This window comes from Balaenoptera acutorostrata, chromosome 15 (genome assembly GCF_949987535.1).
Source record: "Balaenoptera acutorostrata chromosome 15, mBalAcu1.1, whole genome shotgun sequence".
Classification (NCBI taxonomy): Eukaryota; Metazoa; Chordata; class Mammalia; order Artiodactyla; family Balaenopteridae; genus Balaenoptera; species Balaenoptera acutorostrata.
In genome coordinates, this window is record NC_080078.1 from 73,860,807 (window position 1) to 73,873,802 (window position 12,996).

The 12,996-nt window shown below is 47.3% G+C and overlaps 1 protein-coding gene across 1 annotated transcript; it reads left to right on the forward strand.

Moving 5' to 3' along the window:
* The first annotated feature begins 3,781 nt into the window (after positions 1-3,781).
* Positions 3,782-12,653, forward strand: R3HDML (R3H domain containing like). The gene is made up of 5 exons (XM_007193094.3): positions 3,782-4,039; positions 7,068-7,186; positions 7,287-7,419; positions 8,573-8,688; positions 12,339-12,653. The coding sequence occupies exons 1-5, from the start codon at positions 3,782-3,784 to the stop codon at positions 12,436-12,438; spliced, it is 726 nt and encodes a 241-aa protein (XP_007193156.2). The 3' UTR covers positions 12,439-12,653.
* The last annotated feature ends 343 nt before the right edge of the window (positions 12,654-12,996 follow it).

Here is a 12,996-nt window from a genome sequence, read left to right on the forward strand (position 1 = left end):
CCATCCCAGATTATTTCCCGCCTCCATCCCTAGCATTTTTATACACAGGCAACCTGCCGAAGTGAACCTGGGAACAGGCTTAGTCAACGAGGACAGCAGGGAAGGTCCTACCTGGTGGAGCAGCCGGGGCTGTCGCTGTGTGTTTGCCACCAGTGCGATTTTCTGGGTTTCCTTGGATGTGTGAACATGTTGGGTAGGAGATGGTGATTTTGTATATGTGGTTGGACTGTGAGGCTGTGCCTTCCTCAGATGTCTGTCTGTCTGTCTCTGTGGAGAGGCAGCGGGACCAGCTTGGCCCATCCCACTTCTGCCACCCACTGGCTGTGAGACCCCAGGCCAACAACTCACCTCTGTGTGCCTGTTTCCTCACGTATAGAAAAATGGTTATGCTGACAATGATAGTACCCACCTGATAGGGTTGTTCTGAAGGTTGAATGGCCTCATTCCAGGTAAAGTGCCTGAAACGGTTCAGAGCACTGAGATAAGAACAAATACAGCTTATATGTGTTAGTATGATTAAATGTGTAAAGGGTGGGTTTCTGTATATTTGTGCAAGGGCACCTGAGGGCATCTAGCAGAAAGGATCTGAGGGGCTAGGGGAGCCAGCTGTCTCTGTGATTTGTGGGAGGAGGGTATGTGTGTGTGAGTGTGTGCGTGTGTGTATGGTGTGTGCACAGTGGATGCGTGTGCATGCTGTCAATGGGCGAGAATGTTCACTGCCAGAACCCTAGTTACCAGACAAACTCCAGGCCCTAGGACAAGTCACTGAGGCTCTGTGTCCGCATCTGTCCATGGGCGGGGTTGCTGCCTCAAAGGCAGCTGTGAGGACCAAGTGAGTCATGGATGTAACTCTCTGGACCATTGCAAGTGCTGGGGACATGGGAGAGGTCTGTACGAAGTGTTCTGAGAAAGCGGGGCATCATCGGGATGCTCCTGGGTCATTAGTGCCAAAGCCGTTTGTTTCTGCCTCCTCTGGGCTGCAGAGCTCCCCCTGGTAGGTTGTAGATCCCAGCCCACCACAGGCAGAAAAGCCCTCAGTCCAGTTGCTCCAATGGCCCAGAGAAGGATAGGGACTTGCCCCAGGACACCCAGCATACTGGAGGCAGCGAAGGGCTAGATTGGAGCCAGTCCCTCTCTGTCCTTCTGGCGTGATGAGAAAGCCGTGTAGAGGTCAGGGTCAGCACTCCCCAACCCCCACTGCCTCTGTCTGCCCCACTTTCCCAGCATCCAGCAGTCAGCCTGGGCCGGGGGAAGCTGCTCCAGCGTGAAGGTGTGTGCTTTGGCAACAGGCACTGTCTGGGCCGCCAAGGCTGAGGCCGGGCGGCTGCCTGGGGCAGGAATTCCATGTGTCTGGGGAGGACCCCACTCCAGTAGCCCAGTCCCAGCCCCCAGCCCTGCATCGCCACCTGGGCAAGGGCTCTGCTTGGCACCCGGAGACTGGGTTCTGCCTGGGAATTCTCCAAGGTCTCTGGAAGAGGAGGCTGAAGGATTACAAGTGCTTCAACTTTGGGTTTTTTTTTATGTAACATCTTTCTTGTAAATCTGTCCATTCCCATTGCAAAAGCGTTGCTTCTTATTTGTGGAGAATACAAATAATCAGAGAAGAGAAAATGAAACTCTTTCTCAACACTGAAGTACAGCAATTCGGAGACCAAAGGGGCTCTGTCAACACACACACACACACACACACACACACACACCTACCTGCATGTTCATGCATTTATCTATGCACACATGCATGTGACATAGAAACCATCATAAGCATGCCCTTGCACGTGTGTGCTTGCACACTTATAACATACAAGCACATGCATTCTCATGTGAGTACACACACCGGTGCAGGCATCTGCATGGTCATGTATGTATCTGTACACCTACATGTGACACACGAACCCTCATGTTCATGTGTATGTCCACGTGTGCTTGCACACCTATAACAAACACACACTCTCATAAGTACACATGTACACACAAGCACATGCACGTGCACACACACTTAAAGAGCAACACGCAGTGCTCCACCAATGTGAGTTCATCTAATCCCGGCATCAGTGCTATAAGGTAGGTACCATTATTTCTCCCATTTTACAGATAGGGCACAAATGGGTAAGTAATCTGCCCAAGGACACCCAGTTAGTGAGCATAAAAAGAAATTTTTAAAAAGCATTTTTTAAAAAAGGACAGCAAAAAAAACCCCAAAAACAAAATAATGGGGATTTGAACCCGGATCCATGGGTTTAATTAATTAGGCTGCATGGTGCTATGTTTGAGTGGCATCGCAGGGAATATTCCCATAGAGTTTTTTTCCCTATGCATCTATATGTGGTTTGGTTACAGAAATGACATCCTTTTTACACACTAGCAGGACCCTGGGGTCAGACCTGGATTTGAATCCTGGCTCCACTGCAGACAGGCTGGCTTGACTTTGGGCTGTTCTTTCACCTCTTTGGGGATCGGTTTTTCATCTGTAAATGGAGAGCGATCGTATCTGCTTCTGAGGGTTGGCTGAGCGTGTGTGTCAAGCTCAGCCAGGCTCATTAGATGAGGCTATACGAAAACTGCCAACTCTGGGGCTGGAGGGCTTTGTGGGGAAAACAGTCAGAAAATACTCTCTGGGTGCTAGATGGCCATAATATGTTGGGGTCTGGAAGGCAGAGAGTAGCCTCCGGATCTGGGGTCTCCGGAGGGGAGGTGGTATTTTGTCCTGGAATCCCTGCCATGACTGCATCCCGATCCTGACCAGCAGTTCAGCCCCAGCCCTGCGCATTCCAGGTGGAACAGCAGAGGCGTGAGAGGGCGGGAGAGAAAAGCCCACAGACCAGCAGGCGGAGCCTCCTGGCCAAGTCTGGCCCGGCGGGAAGGGGAGGGGGCTGTGGAGCTGGGACGTCAGATGCCATCACCTCCTGGGGGACCTTTAAAGTCGCTGTGCTGCCAGGCGGGCCAGGGTGTCTGCAGCGGTCCTTTGCCTCCTCAGCCGCCTCCTGCCACCCGCCTGGGCTGCCCATCCTGGGTACGCGCCCCTGGAGAGCCTGGTGCCTCGTCTCCGGATGCTTCTCTCTGGCTCTCTTCTCTTTTCTCTCCATTTTTTCTGTTCTCTTTTTCCCCTTTCTCTCATTCTACCTCTCTTTCTGTCTCTCCCATGTTTTTTCTCTTTTTGCCCCTGTCATTGTCTCTCATTCTCTCTTGTATCTACCTTTTTCTTTCTTTCATGCCTTTTCTCTGTATCTCTTTTTGTCAATCACCTTTTCTTCTCCCTCATTTTTTTTTCTGTTTCTCATTTTACTTTCTTTCTGCTTCTTTCTGTCTTGCTCTCAATCCCGAAATTGCAGCAACCCAGGGACAAGAGTGCCCCCTGCACTATACCTTGGGGAAGGTGGGCGCTGCCCCTCTGAGGGCACCGACAGAGCCCACTTCCAGCAAGATTGGTGAAGAGGGTGTCCAGGCTGGGGAGGACGGGGGTCTGCCTCCTGGGCTGGTGGGATGAAACCCTGGCTTTGAAGTGGCAGCGTCATCTCACCCCAGCGCCTGGTCCAGATTTAACCACTGTCTGGGCATTTCTTCCCATTGCCCCATCCACTTAGTCCACTGGGGTGGGAAGAATGGGGTGTTGCGCCCCTGGACAAGAGCCGAGTCAGGAGGTCTTTGCCAAGTTCCCAGTAGATAGCATCCTCTGGGGTGGTAATGCTGGAGAGCACTCAGGGTTTGGTGCCCTCATGACCGCCCCCTCCAGGCCGCCGGCTCTGACTGCACAAGGCCAGACGTGTGACCCTTCCAGCCAGCTATGCCCCTGCTGCCCGGCACCGTGGGCCTGGCAGGCCTGCTCTTCTGGGCAGGCCAGACAATGAACACCTTGATGCCCAATGCCACCCTGGCACTGGCCCAGACCGATGGCACAGCTGTGCGACCCCTGACTAGCCTGGGGGTGCCCCGGTACCGGCGGAAGCGCCACATCTCTGCCCGGGACATGAGTGCCTTATTGGATTATCACAACCACATCCGGGCCAGCGTGCACCCACCTGCCGCCAACATGGAGTATATGGTGAGTCCCCATGCCCTCCCAGTGCCTCGTCCAGCAAACGCCAGTCCACTCAGTGTGTCCTGGAAAGACTGGACCATTCACCAGCCTGGCCTCACTAGCCAGTATCTGGGCATCTGGGTCCTGTGGAATGGGCAGGAATTCGTCTGCCCATTTTACAGATGAGAAAACTAAGGCGGTTGTATAGGTCCTTTCTGCAGGCAGGAGCAGAGGACTGTGACTTATGGAGCATCTCCTGTGCGCCAGGCACTTACGTGTAACCCTCTTCCTTCAAGGTGGGAATTATCTCCATTTTCCAAATAAAGAAATCAAGATGCAGAGAATTAATTTGCTGAAGGTCACCCAGTTGGGATTGCATCCCAGGTCTGCCGGCTGCTAAAGCTGTCTTAACTAACACAATACCTTTTCCAAGAATTCTGGCTTCCAGCCAGGGAGCCGCAGGGGGCGGCGGGTGGCTGGAGCTTTCCCTGCCATTGTCTCTTTGCCCCAGGGGTTTGATGGACACACCCAAACTGTCCTCAGCAAGCCTGTGGAGGTAGAATTTGGAAAGATGGGGTCTGGTACCTGGGGTGGGAGTGGGGGTCTCAGGCTGAGGAGAAACAGCAGCTGACCAGCAGAGGCAGCTGGGATGTCTTCCTTCAAAGAGGCAGGGTGGGGGGCTCTCACCCCCGTCCCCCCACAAGCCAGACTCCGGAGGGGAGGAGGGAACCTTTCTCTTTATCGCAGCCCCTCCCCCAGGACCATTGTCCCAAAGCAGCCTGGAGAGATAGGCTTCCATTCCACCTACAGATTTCTTTAGGCAAAGGGATTGCTGACCTGCCTCCTCGAAGATAAACACCTGCTCCCTCAACAGCCTGCAAATGCCTATACTTCTGCAGCGTGTCCATTCACTTACGTACCAGCTCCTGCTTGGAGCCAGGCACCACGCTAAGCCTCGTGGACGCTGCCGAGAACAGGACGGACAAGGTCTCGTCCCTCACAGAGCTTCCATTTTAGTGGGGATGATAGAAAACAAAGATCAACCACAAAAGTTACGTGTAACACGACATCAGGTCGCAATAAGGTGTTGGGAGGGGTGGGGATAGGAGCCCAAATGGCAGGCAGCTGGAGGCGGCGGAGCCATTTATTTGTTCATTAACTGACTCATCCATTGATTAACACAGTGACTGGCATGTAGAAGGCCTTCTAGTTTTCAAACAATGACACATTTATTGAGCACCAGCCTGTGTGCGAGGCCCTCCCCACAGCAGGTGTTTAATTATTGCATGCTTTGCAGGACAGAGAGAGCTAGACAGCTCACCAGGGGCCCGAGGAGTGTCAGTGAGTGTGGGTTTGATGTTTGCATGCCCCTACCTCAGTTCACCCCCTTGTGGCACGAAGGAAACATTCCTCTGCTTTCCCTAAAAATGGATGAGTCCAACATCTCTGGGGAGATGTCTGGACTCCTCTTTGGGGATCCCCATTGCTTCACTAGCTAGCTTCAGCCCACAGGACTGGTATCTGGCTAAACATCCCTTGCTTAAGGAGCCCTTTCCCTCCTCTGGCTCCAAGAAAGACCGGGTCCCGTTTCACATTCTCACACCCGCCAATTGTAATGATTGTTTAACATCTCATTTCCTTGTTAGACTGTGAGTCCTTGTTCAATATTTGCTGAATGAACAGATGAAACGAATAAAAGAATAATATCTCAGAATCCCAGGAAGTCAGAGTGGAAGGGAACTAGTATTTTTTTTTAAGTGATGCTTTTTCAAGTTATAAAAGTTGGAGCATTCAGAGATTGGAAAATTAAGAAGCTGTTATGAAGGATGAGGAAGGTATTCTCTATGTACTGATGTGGAATCATCATTAAGGTGACCCATCTGGTTAAGTGAAAAGAGCTAGGGGCCAAATAGAATGTCTGGAGTCCTGCCATTTGTCAAAAATTTCATATATATATATATATATATATATATATATATATATATATATATAATTATTGTATGCATGTAATATATAATTATTTTATGTATACACCATATAAGATATATAATTACATATGTAAATATACATGTGCATATATAATATACTTACAGGTGTAGAATATTTCTGGAACAGGACACAAGAAACTCACAGTGACAGTTGCCTCCAGGGTCAGGGTGGCTGGAGGGACGAGTGTAGGATGGGGATGAAAGACTCTCCACTTTTCCTCCTTCAAACATCTTACATATTAAATTTGTTCATGTTTTCGCTGTTAAAAAAAGAACCTTTTGAATTAAAAAATTTTAATGTTTAAATAAACACATTGGGGACTTCCCTGGTGGAGCAGTGGATAAGAATCCGCCTGCCAATGCAGGGGACACGGGTTCGATCCCTGGTCTGGGAACTAAGATCCCACATGCCGCGGAGCAACTAAGACCATGGGCCACAACTACTGAGCCTGTGCTCTAGAGCCCGCGAGCCACAACTACTGAAGCCCGCGCGCCTAGAGCCCGTGCTCTGCAACAAGAGAAGCCACCACAGTGAGAAACCCGCGCACCACAAGGAAGAGTAGCCCCTGCTTGATGCAACTATAGAAAGCTCGCGTGCAGCAACAAAGACCCAACGCAGCCAAAAATAAATAAAATTAAATCTTTAAAAAATAAAATAAAATAAACACATTGAAAAAAATACAATAAATGAAAAAAAAAACCCATTCTCTTCCCATCACTCTGGGCTGAGTCACTTCTAGGGACTGCTGGGAACTCCTAGGCCCATACCCTGGGACCCCGCTTGGAGCAGAGAGCCACAAGTTTGAAGTCCAGTGAAGGAAAAAGGGCATTAGACTAGGAGTCAGAGACCTAGGTGTGGATCTCGGCTCTGGTGTGGACTTGCCTTTGACCTTGAAGTCGTAGGCCTTCTCTGAGCCTCAGTGTTCTAATTTATCAAGTGGATTGGTTGCAGGGTTCCAAAGGGGATGGGGAGTCAACGTACCATGTAAACGTTCCTCTCTAGACACTGTTGAAATGATGGTGTTTGTTCCCCCGGGGAATTTCATGACCTTTCTTTTTCCCAGGTCTGGGACAAGCGGCTGGCCAGGTCTGCTGAGGCCTGGGCCACACAGTGCATTTGGGCCCACGGGCCCTCACAGCTGATGAGATACGTGGGCCAGAACCTCTCCATCCATTCTGGCCGGTGAGTGAACCTCTGCCCTTCCTTCACTCCATCACTCAACAAGGTCACTGAGCACGCTGATGGCAGAGTGACTTTTCTTCTATCTTCTCCGCCTCTGCAGGTACCGCTCGGTGGTGGATCTCGTGAAGTCTTGGTCTGAGGAGAAGCGTCATTACTTGTTTCCGGTCCCGAAGGACTGCACCCCACGCTGCCCCTTGCGCTGCAGTGGCCCTGTGTGCTCTCACTATACCCAGGTACACCTTTGTTGGGATGTAGGGCTGATGAGAGAACAAATCCTCTACCTTAGCAGAAAAAGAATGTGGTGGGACAGCAATTAGAAATAAAACAGAGGCCCTTAACAGACTTCCTTTTACATAACGAGCCTGTTCCTGGTAAGTTGTGTGTACATTGAATTGAGCTGAACTGGATCTTGTTTTGAGGGTCTTAGGTTGGCGGACCATATTGTTTGACCCCAAAATGGAGATGTGTGGTCTGACAAGTTCAAGACTGCCTTTGATTTCAATAGGTCCAAACATTTTCTAGTATTTTTTATTTTCTAAGGCTCCTGCTGTCTTAAAAAAAGAAACGCCAAATAAGATTACAAAAGACTGTAGTATATTTTGAGTGCTAATATTGAAGTTGTTACCACTTATTATACATAAAAATACAATGCAGTATATAATGTTGCAAGAAATAGGACCAGAAGTTTTCAATGGTAGGAAAAATGTCTACTTTCAGGCCTGCCAATCTCTCTGTGACTCATTTGCAGTAAATGTCAAAAACTGAAACTTGAGACCCCCTAGGAAATGTAAGGCCTAAACCAAATGTCCTTCCTGACATCCATGAAATATTATTACCTCCATTTTACCAAAGGAGAAACCAGGCACAGAGGGGTTAAGTGACTTGGTCAAAGTCACACAGCTAGTGATATTGAGATTCTGATCCAAGGCTGTTTAACTCCAAAGTTTGTGTTTTAACTTCCAACATGACAATGATTTTCAAACATTGGTCACTAGGGGGAAAAAAAAGAAAGAAAGAAATCTAATTGAAAGGTATAGAACATATTAGCATATATCATTCTATATGATAAGATTAAATATTGGTTCATAAAACTTTTGTTCAAATTGTTTGAGGAGGGGTAAGGGTGTGTGTGTGTGTGTGTGTGTGTGTGTGTGTGTGTGTGTTGGTACACTGGGTAACAATATAAAATGTATTCCTTACTGTTGGTTACAGTGGAAAAAATTTTGAGAAACATTATAGTACAATATGCCTCTAGTTCCCTCACCCTGAGACAGGTGCCTCCCCCAGGAAAACCTCATCTAATGCATCCACCCTGACAGAGCAAGCCCAAGAACCTTTCAGCCTCAAGTGCTTCTCACAGCCTCCTTTGTCTTTGTCCCTCCTCAGATGGTGTGGGCATCTTCCAATCGGCTGGGCTGTGCCATCCACACCTGTGGCAGCATCCGTGTCTTGGGCAGCACCTGGCATCAGGCTGTGTACCTGGTCTGCAACTACGCCATTAAGTGAGTGCAGCTCTGAGGCAGAGGGGGCTCTGGGGCAGGAGGGTGGACCCTGAGGTGGAGTGGGCAGGATTCTCAGAAAAGGAAGACATACAGGACACCCTGCCTTCCTCCGTTCTAAATAACCTGAACATCATACAATTCAGTACTTTGAGAGTCAATCAGGAATCCTTTTTCTTTACCCAAGTTTCAGAATCGATTGGGAGATAGACAGAGGACCAAGGCAGGTGGATAGGCAGTGTCCCTGATGAAGCCAACAGTGGAGAATGTGGCTTAGGTCTGCCAGCCAAGTGGGCTTGCAAATATCTCACTGTTGAATTAGACCTTCATATCCATTGACAGGCAACACTGGCCAACCGTAGGCCTCTTCTAAGTGCAGTGCCAGCCCCTCTAAGCTTCCCACAAGAAATAGAGCAACCAAGAATACATGCTCCCTACAGGCAGGCAGGTCCCATAGGAAAGAAAGGAAGGATGCAATGAGCATGCTCAGATGCTTCTCCCAGACTCTCCAGTCAGCTTGGTGGGAGAGAAGTCAAGAGTGGTCTTCATATGCTAGTCTCCTGGAAACACAGAGAAAGGGGGATGGGAGTTCCTATCCAATGTACAGTATACAAACTTGCAACAGATTCTCATACAAAACAGATTACAGACTCTCATACAGAAACAGGAACAAATTCTAAGTAAACATGATATTCAGAGTTTCAAGATTACATAGTCATAACTGCCTTTTACTCTCACGTAGCTCTTGATCATTTACAAAACACTTTCCCCTTATTATCTCATTGAAGAGATGAAAGAGAGAAAGAAGGAAAAAGGGAAGGACACTGGGAAAATATTTACTCTTTTTACAGATGAAGACATTGAGGATCAGAGAGGTTAAGTAATTTACCAAAAGCCACAAAGCCAATAAGTAGCAGAGCTGTTTGAAACACAAGTCTTTTGATTTCATGTTCTATCTACTGTACTATCCTGATGTTCTGGAAGTCATTGGTAGCCCGAACTCAGATTCTCAAGTCAAGATATTTGTTAGATGGAGACATCTATTGACAAAGTGTCATAATGCAGCCCAGCTTTATCAGAGATGGAAAAATGCAACAAAGCAAATTCCGTCACACACAGCTTAAGGAACTGTTCCAATTTGTTTGCTGACATATTGAATTTTTGAAGCATTGACTATTAACCGTATAGTTGTTAAGATTTTTAGGCTCTGGAGTCAAGACTGTCAGAGTTCAAATTTGTGATTCAACGTCTCCATGCCTGTTTTTCATCTACAAAATGGGAGTAAAATTGTATCTACTTATAGAATTGTTGAGAGAATTAAGTGAGCTGACCCAGGTAATGTCCCCAGGCTCATAATATTTTGGAATACGTGTTGGTTCTTATTCTTATTACTAGACCTGGGTTTGGTTCTCAGCTCTACCATGTACACACTGAGGACTTTGGATAAGTCATTTCATCTCCTTGGGTCTCAGTCTCCTCTTTTAAAATAGGGCTAATGCTACCTGGCTCACAGAGGATCTTGGTACATAGTTGCCCATAGTACATGTTAAATAAATAGTGGCCAGGATTATAACTAGGTTATAAACTCTTTGAGGGCAGGAAATAGACCTGATTCATTTTGGTATCCTTTTACTACAGTGATTTCAAACATTTGTTCTTTTAAGCAGAACTCTTTTCTAAGTGGTTAAATTAAACAAAAAAAAGAATGACTTTTATTCCATCACCCCTGGTGTCTCCACCACCCACATTCCCTGCCCCAAAACTTCCAGGAACACCATTTTTTTTTTTTTTTCCTGCTGGCAAAACTGGTAGCGTTCGATATATTTATTTATTATTGTTTAAAATTTTATTACATTTTATACTGATGTACATGCTATAAAATTCAGTGGGTATGAAAAAAGGTAAACACAGAATGTTGTCTCCCTCCCCTGCCCACACTTCCCCTCTGTAAGTTTCTTGCATAACCTTCTGGACATCTTTTATGTACTTACAAACATGCTTATGTTTTCACTCCGGGAGCACCTTTTGAAAACGGAGAACTCACAGCATCTGGCACAAGGCCTGATGCCCACTAGATGCTCTGGAAGTGTTTGTTGAATGAATGAATGAAGGAACCCATATGAAACCAGAAATGCATACTTTTCTAAGCACTTTGGCTGACTTTACTTACAGTCATTCAACAATCACTTTTGGAGGAAAAAGATTCCATTTCTGTCCACAAAGAGTGTTTGTTTAATGTGTGAGAAAATAAGGCACTGGGACTTGAAAGGTAACTAACACTACAGGCCAGTGGTGAGATTATTAGGTAGCTCTTAGCAAGAACTGGGGGAGTGATTTTAGGCTTTGAGAAGACAAAGAGGGGGGAAAAGAGAAATCTGTGGGCTGGGATGGAGAAGCGAGTTGTGGAAAGATGAGGTGTGTAAGCTGGATCCACTTGCTGCTAGAGCAGTCTGGAAGGCCTGACTGAAAGCTGTAGACGTGATTCATAAGCTAGGGGCCAGCAAACTACAGCCCACAGCCAAAATCTGGTCTTCTGCCTATTTTCATAAATAAAGTTTTATTGAAACACAGCTACGATATTTGTTTACATATCGTCTGGGGCTGCTTTCATGCAATAAAGACATTTGGTCTCCAAAGCCTAAAATATTTACTATCTGGCCCTTTACATTGCCAACCCCTGCACAGGCAATGGGGAGCCACTAAAAGTTCTTGAGCAGGAGAATGATATGATGAAGGTTTGTTCTTTTTTTTTAAACAGCTTTATTGAGATATAATTTACATACCATATAACTTACCCATTTGCAGTGTACAACTCAATGGGTTTCGGGTATATTACGTTATTCATTTTTTCAATCGTGGTAAAATATAGATAACATAAAATTTGCCATTTTTAAGTATACAACTCAGTGGCATTAATCAGTATGTCCAAAATGTTTTCATCACCCCAAAGAGAAAATCTGTAACCTTAAAGCAATGGCTCCCCACCCTCCTCCTCCCTAAAGGCTGTGGTTCATTGAGAGGATTAACTCCGGAGCAGGTAGGATGGATTTGGGATAAGGCCATTGAAGAAATAAATGTACAGCAGTGGCCACAAAGAGGCTTCATGGGCATGTCCCCCATGAGTGAATTATACTCAGTAGCTAATTATTCTAGTTCTCATTTGCATACCACCTTGTAAGTTACAAAGTGTTTTCACATAATTTTTATGGACACCATTTCACTTATTTATTTTATTCAGAGGATAAAATCAAGGCTCAAGAAATGAGGTGGTTTATTCTGTCACCAACTGGCAGGTGGCAGAATCCAGGACCAGAACTCAGACCCGCCCGCTGGGCAGGGGAGGGGGGTGTTTGTGCTGGGAGGTGAGGGTGGGGTGGAAGGAATAAGAAAATCAGCATGTCCTGGGGAGCCACTTACCTGCCAGGTGAGGTGCTAGAGGCATGCGCACATGGCTCCATTGTTTGATCTGCTGCTGCATCCCTGTGTGGGAGGGAAGTCTTCTATTGGTTTTACAGATGAAGAGACTGAGGCTTGCAGGTGTGACTTGGTCACAGGGCCAGACAGTGGCAGTGCTGAGAGTTGGAAACCTCTGTGAAGGTGGCTCTGTGTAACTGTCCCCCGACCCCGCCTCCCTGGGACCTTTTCTCTTCCAGGGGCAACTGGATCGGCGAGGCGCCTTACAAGATGGGGAGGCCGTGTTCTGCCTGCCCTCCCAGCTACCAAGGCAGCTGCAACAGCAACATGTGCTTCTAGGGGCTCAAATCCAACAGGCTCCCGTGGTTCTGAATTTTCCCTGGGCTCCGGCAGGGCTCCAGCTGGGCCTGACCCCCAAGAGTCCCTTCCCAAAGACCGGGTCAAGCGATTTTTTTTTAAGGACATGAGTTTGGCTTACTTCACCAGTCTGAATTTTCCTTCCTGATTCCATTTCCTAAATGTCCAGCATGTGCCAGAAGAAAACAACCTCCTTGCCTTCCTTCTTACCTGTTACATCTTTTTTTTCCTCCGGCCTCTGGGAAAGAGGCCTGCATCTTTAATTGACTCAGTTCTCCCAGAGCCAGGGCTGGAAGGAGAAGTGGCAGCAGTTTTGTGACTCTCAGGCCTCAAACCCACAAGTCTTTGTCCATCCAATAAAAGGTATTTATTAAATAATCTTTATCCTGAAACCTACCTTCATTCATCCAATAATAGCCAACCAGCTTCTGGGCAGCCTTTGAGGACCTGTGGTCTCCCTCTCTAAGATGGGACCATTTCAGCTCCAAGCTTTTAAAAAATAACTGAGATTAGCATATGGACACCCCACCCACAGTGTTT

What these genes read in the sequence shown, in the direction of transcription:
- R3HDML (XM_007193094.3), top strand. Translation starts at nt 3,782, where the DNA reads ATGCCCCTGCTGCCCGGCACCGTGGGCCTGGCAGGCCTGCTCTTCTGG. An exon ending in CCGCCAACATGGAGTATATG is followed by an intron (nt 4,040 to 7,067) that starts GTGAGTCCCCAT and finishes TCTTTTTCCCAG; the next exon opens with GTCTGGGACAAGCGGCTGGC. An exon ending in CTCTCCATCCATTCTGGCCG is followed by an intron (nt 7,187 to 7,286) that starts GTGAGTGAACCT and finishes CCGCCTCTGCAG; the next exon opens with GTACCGCTCGGTGGTGGATC.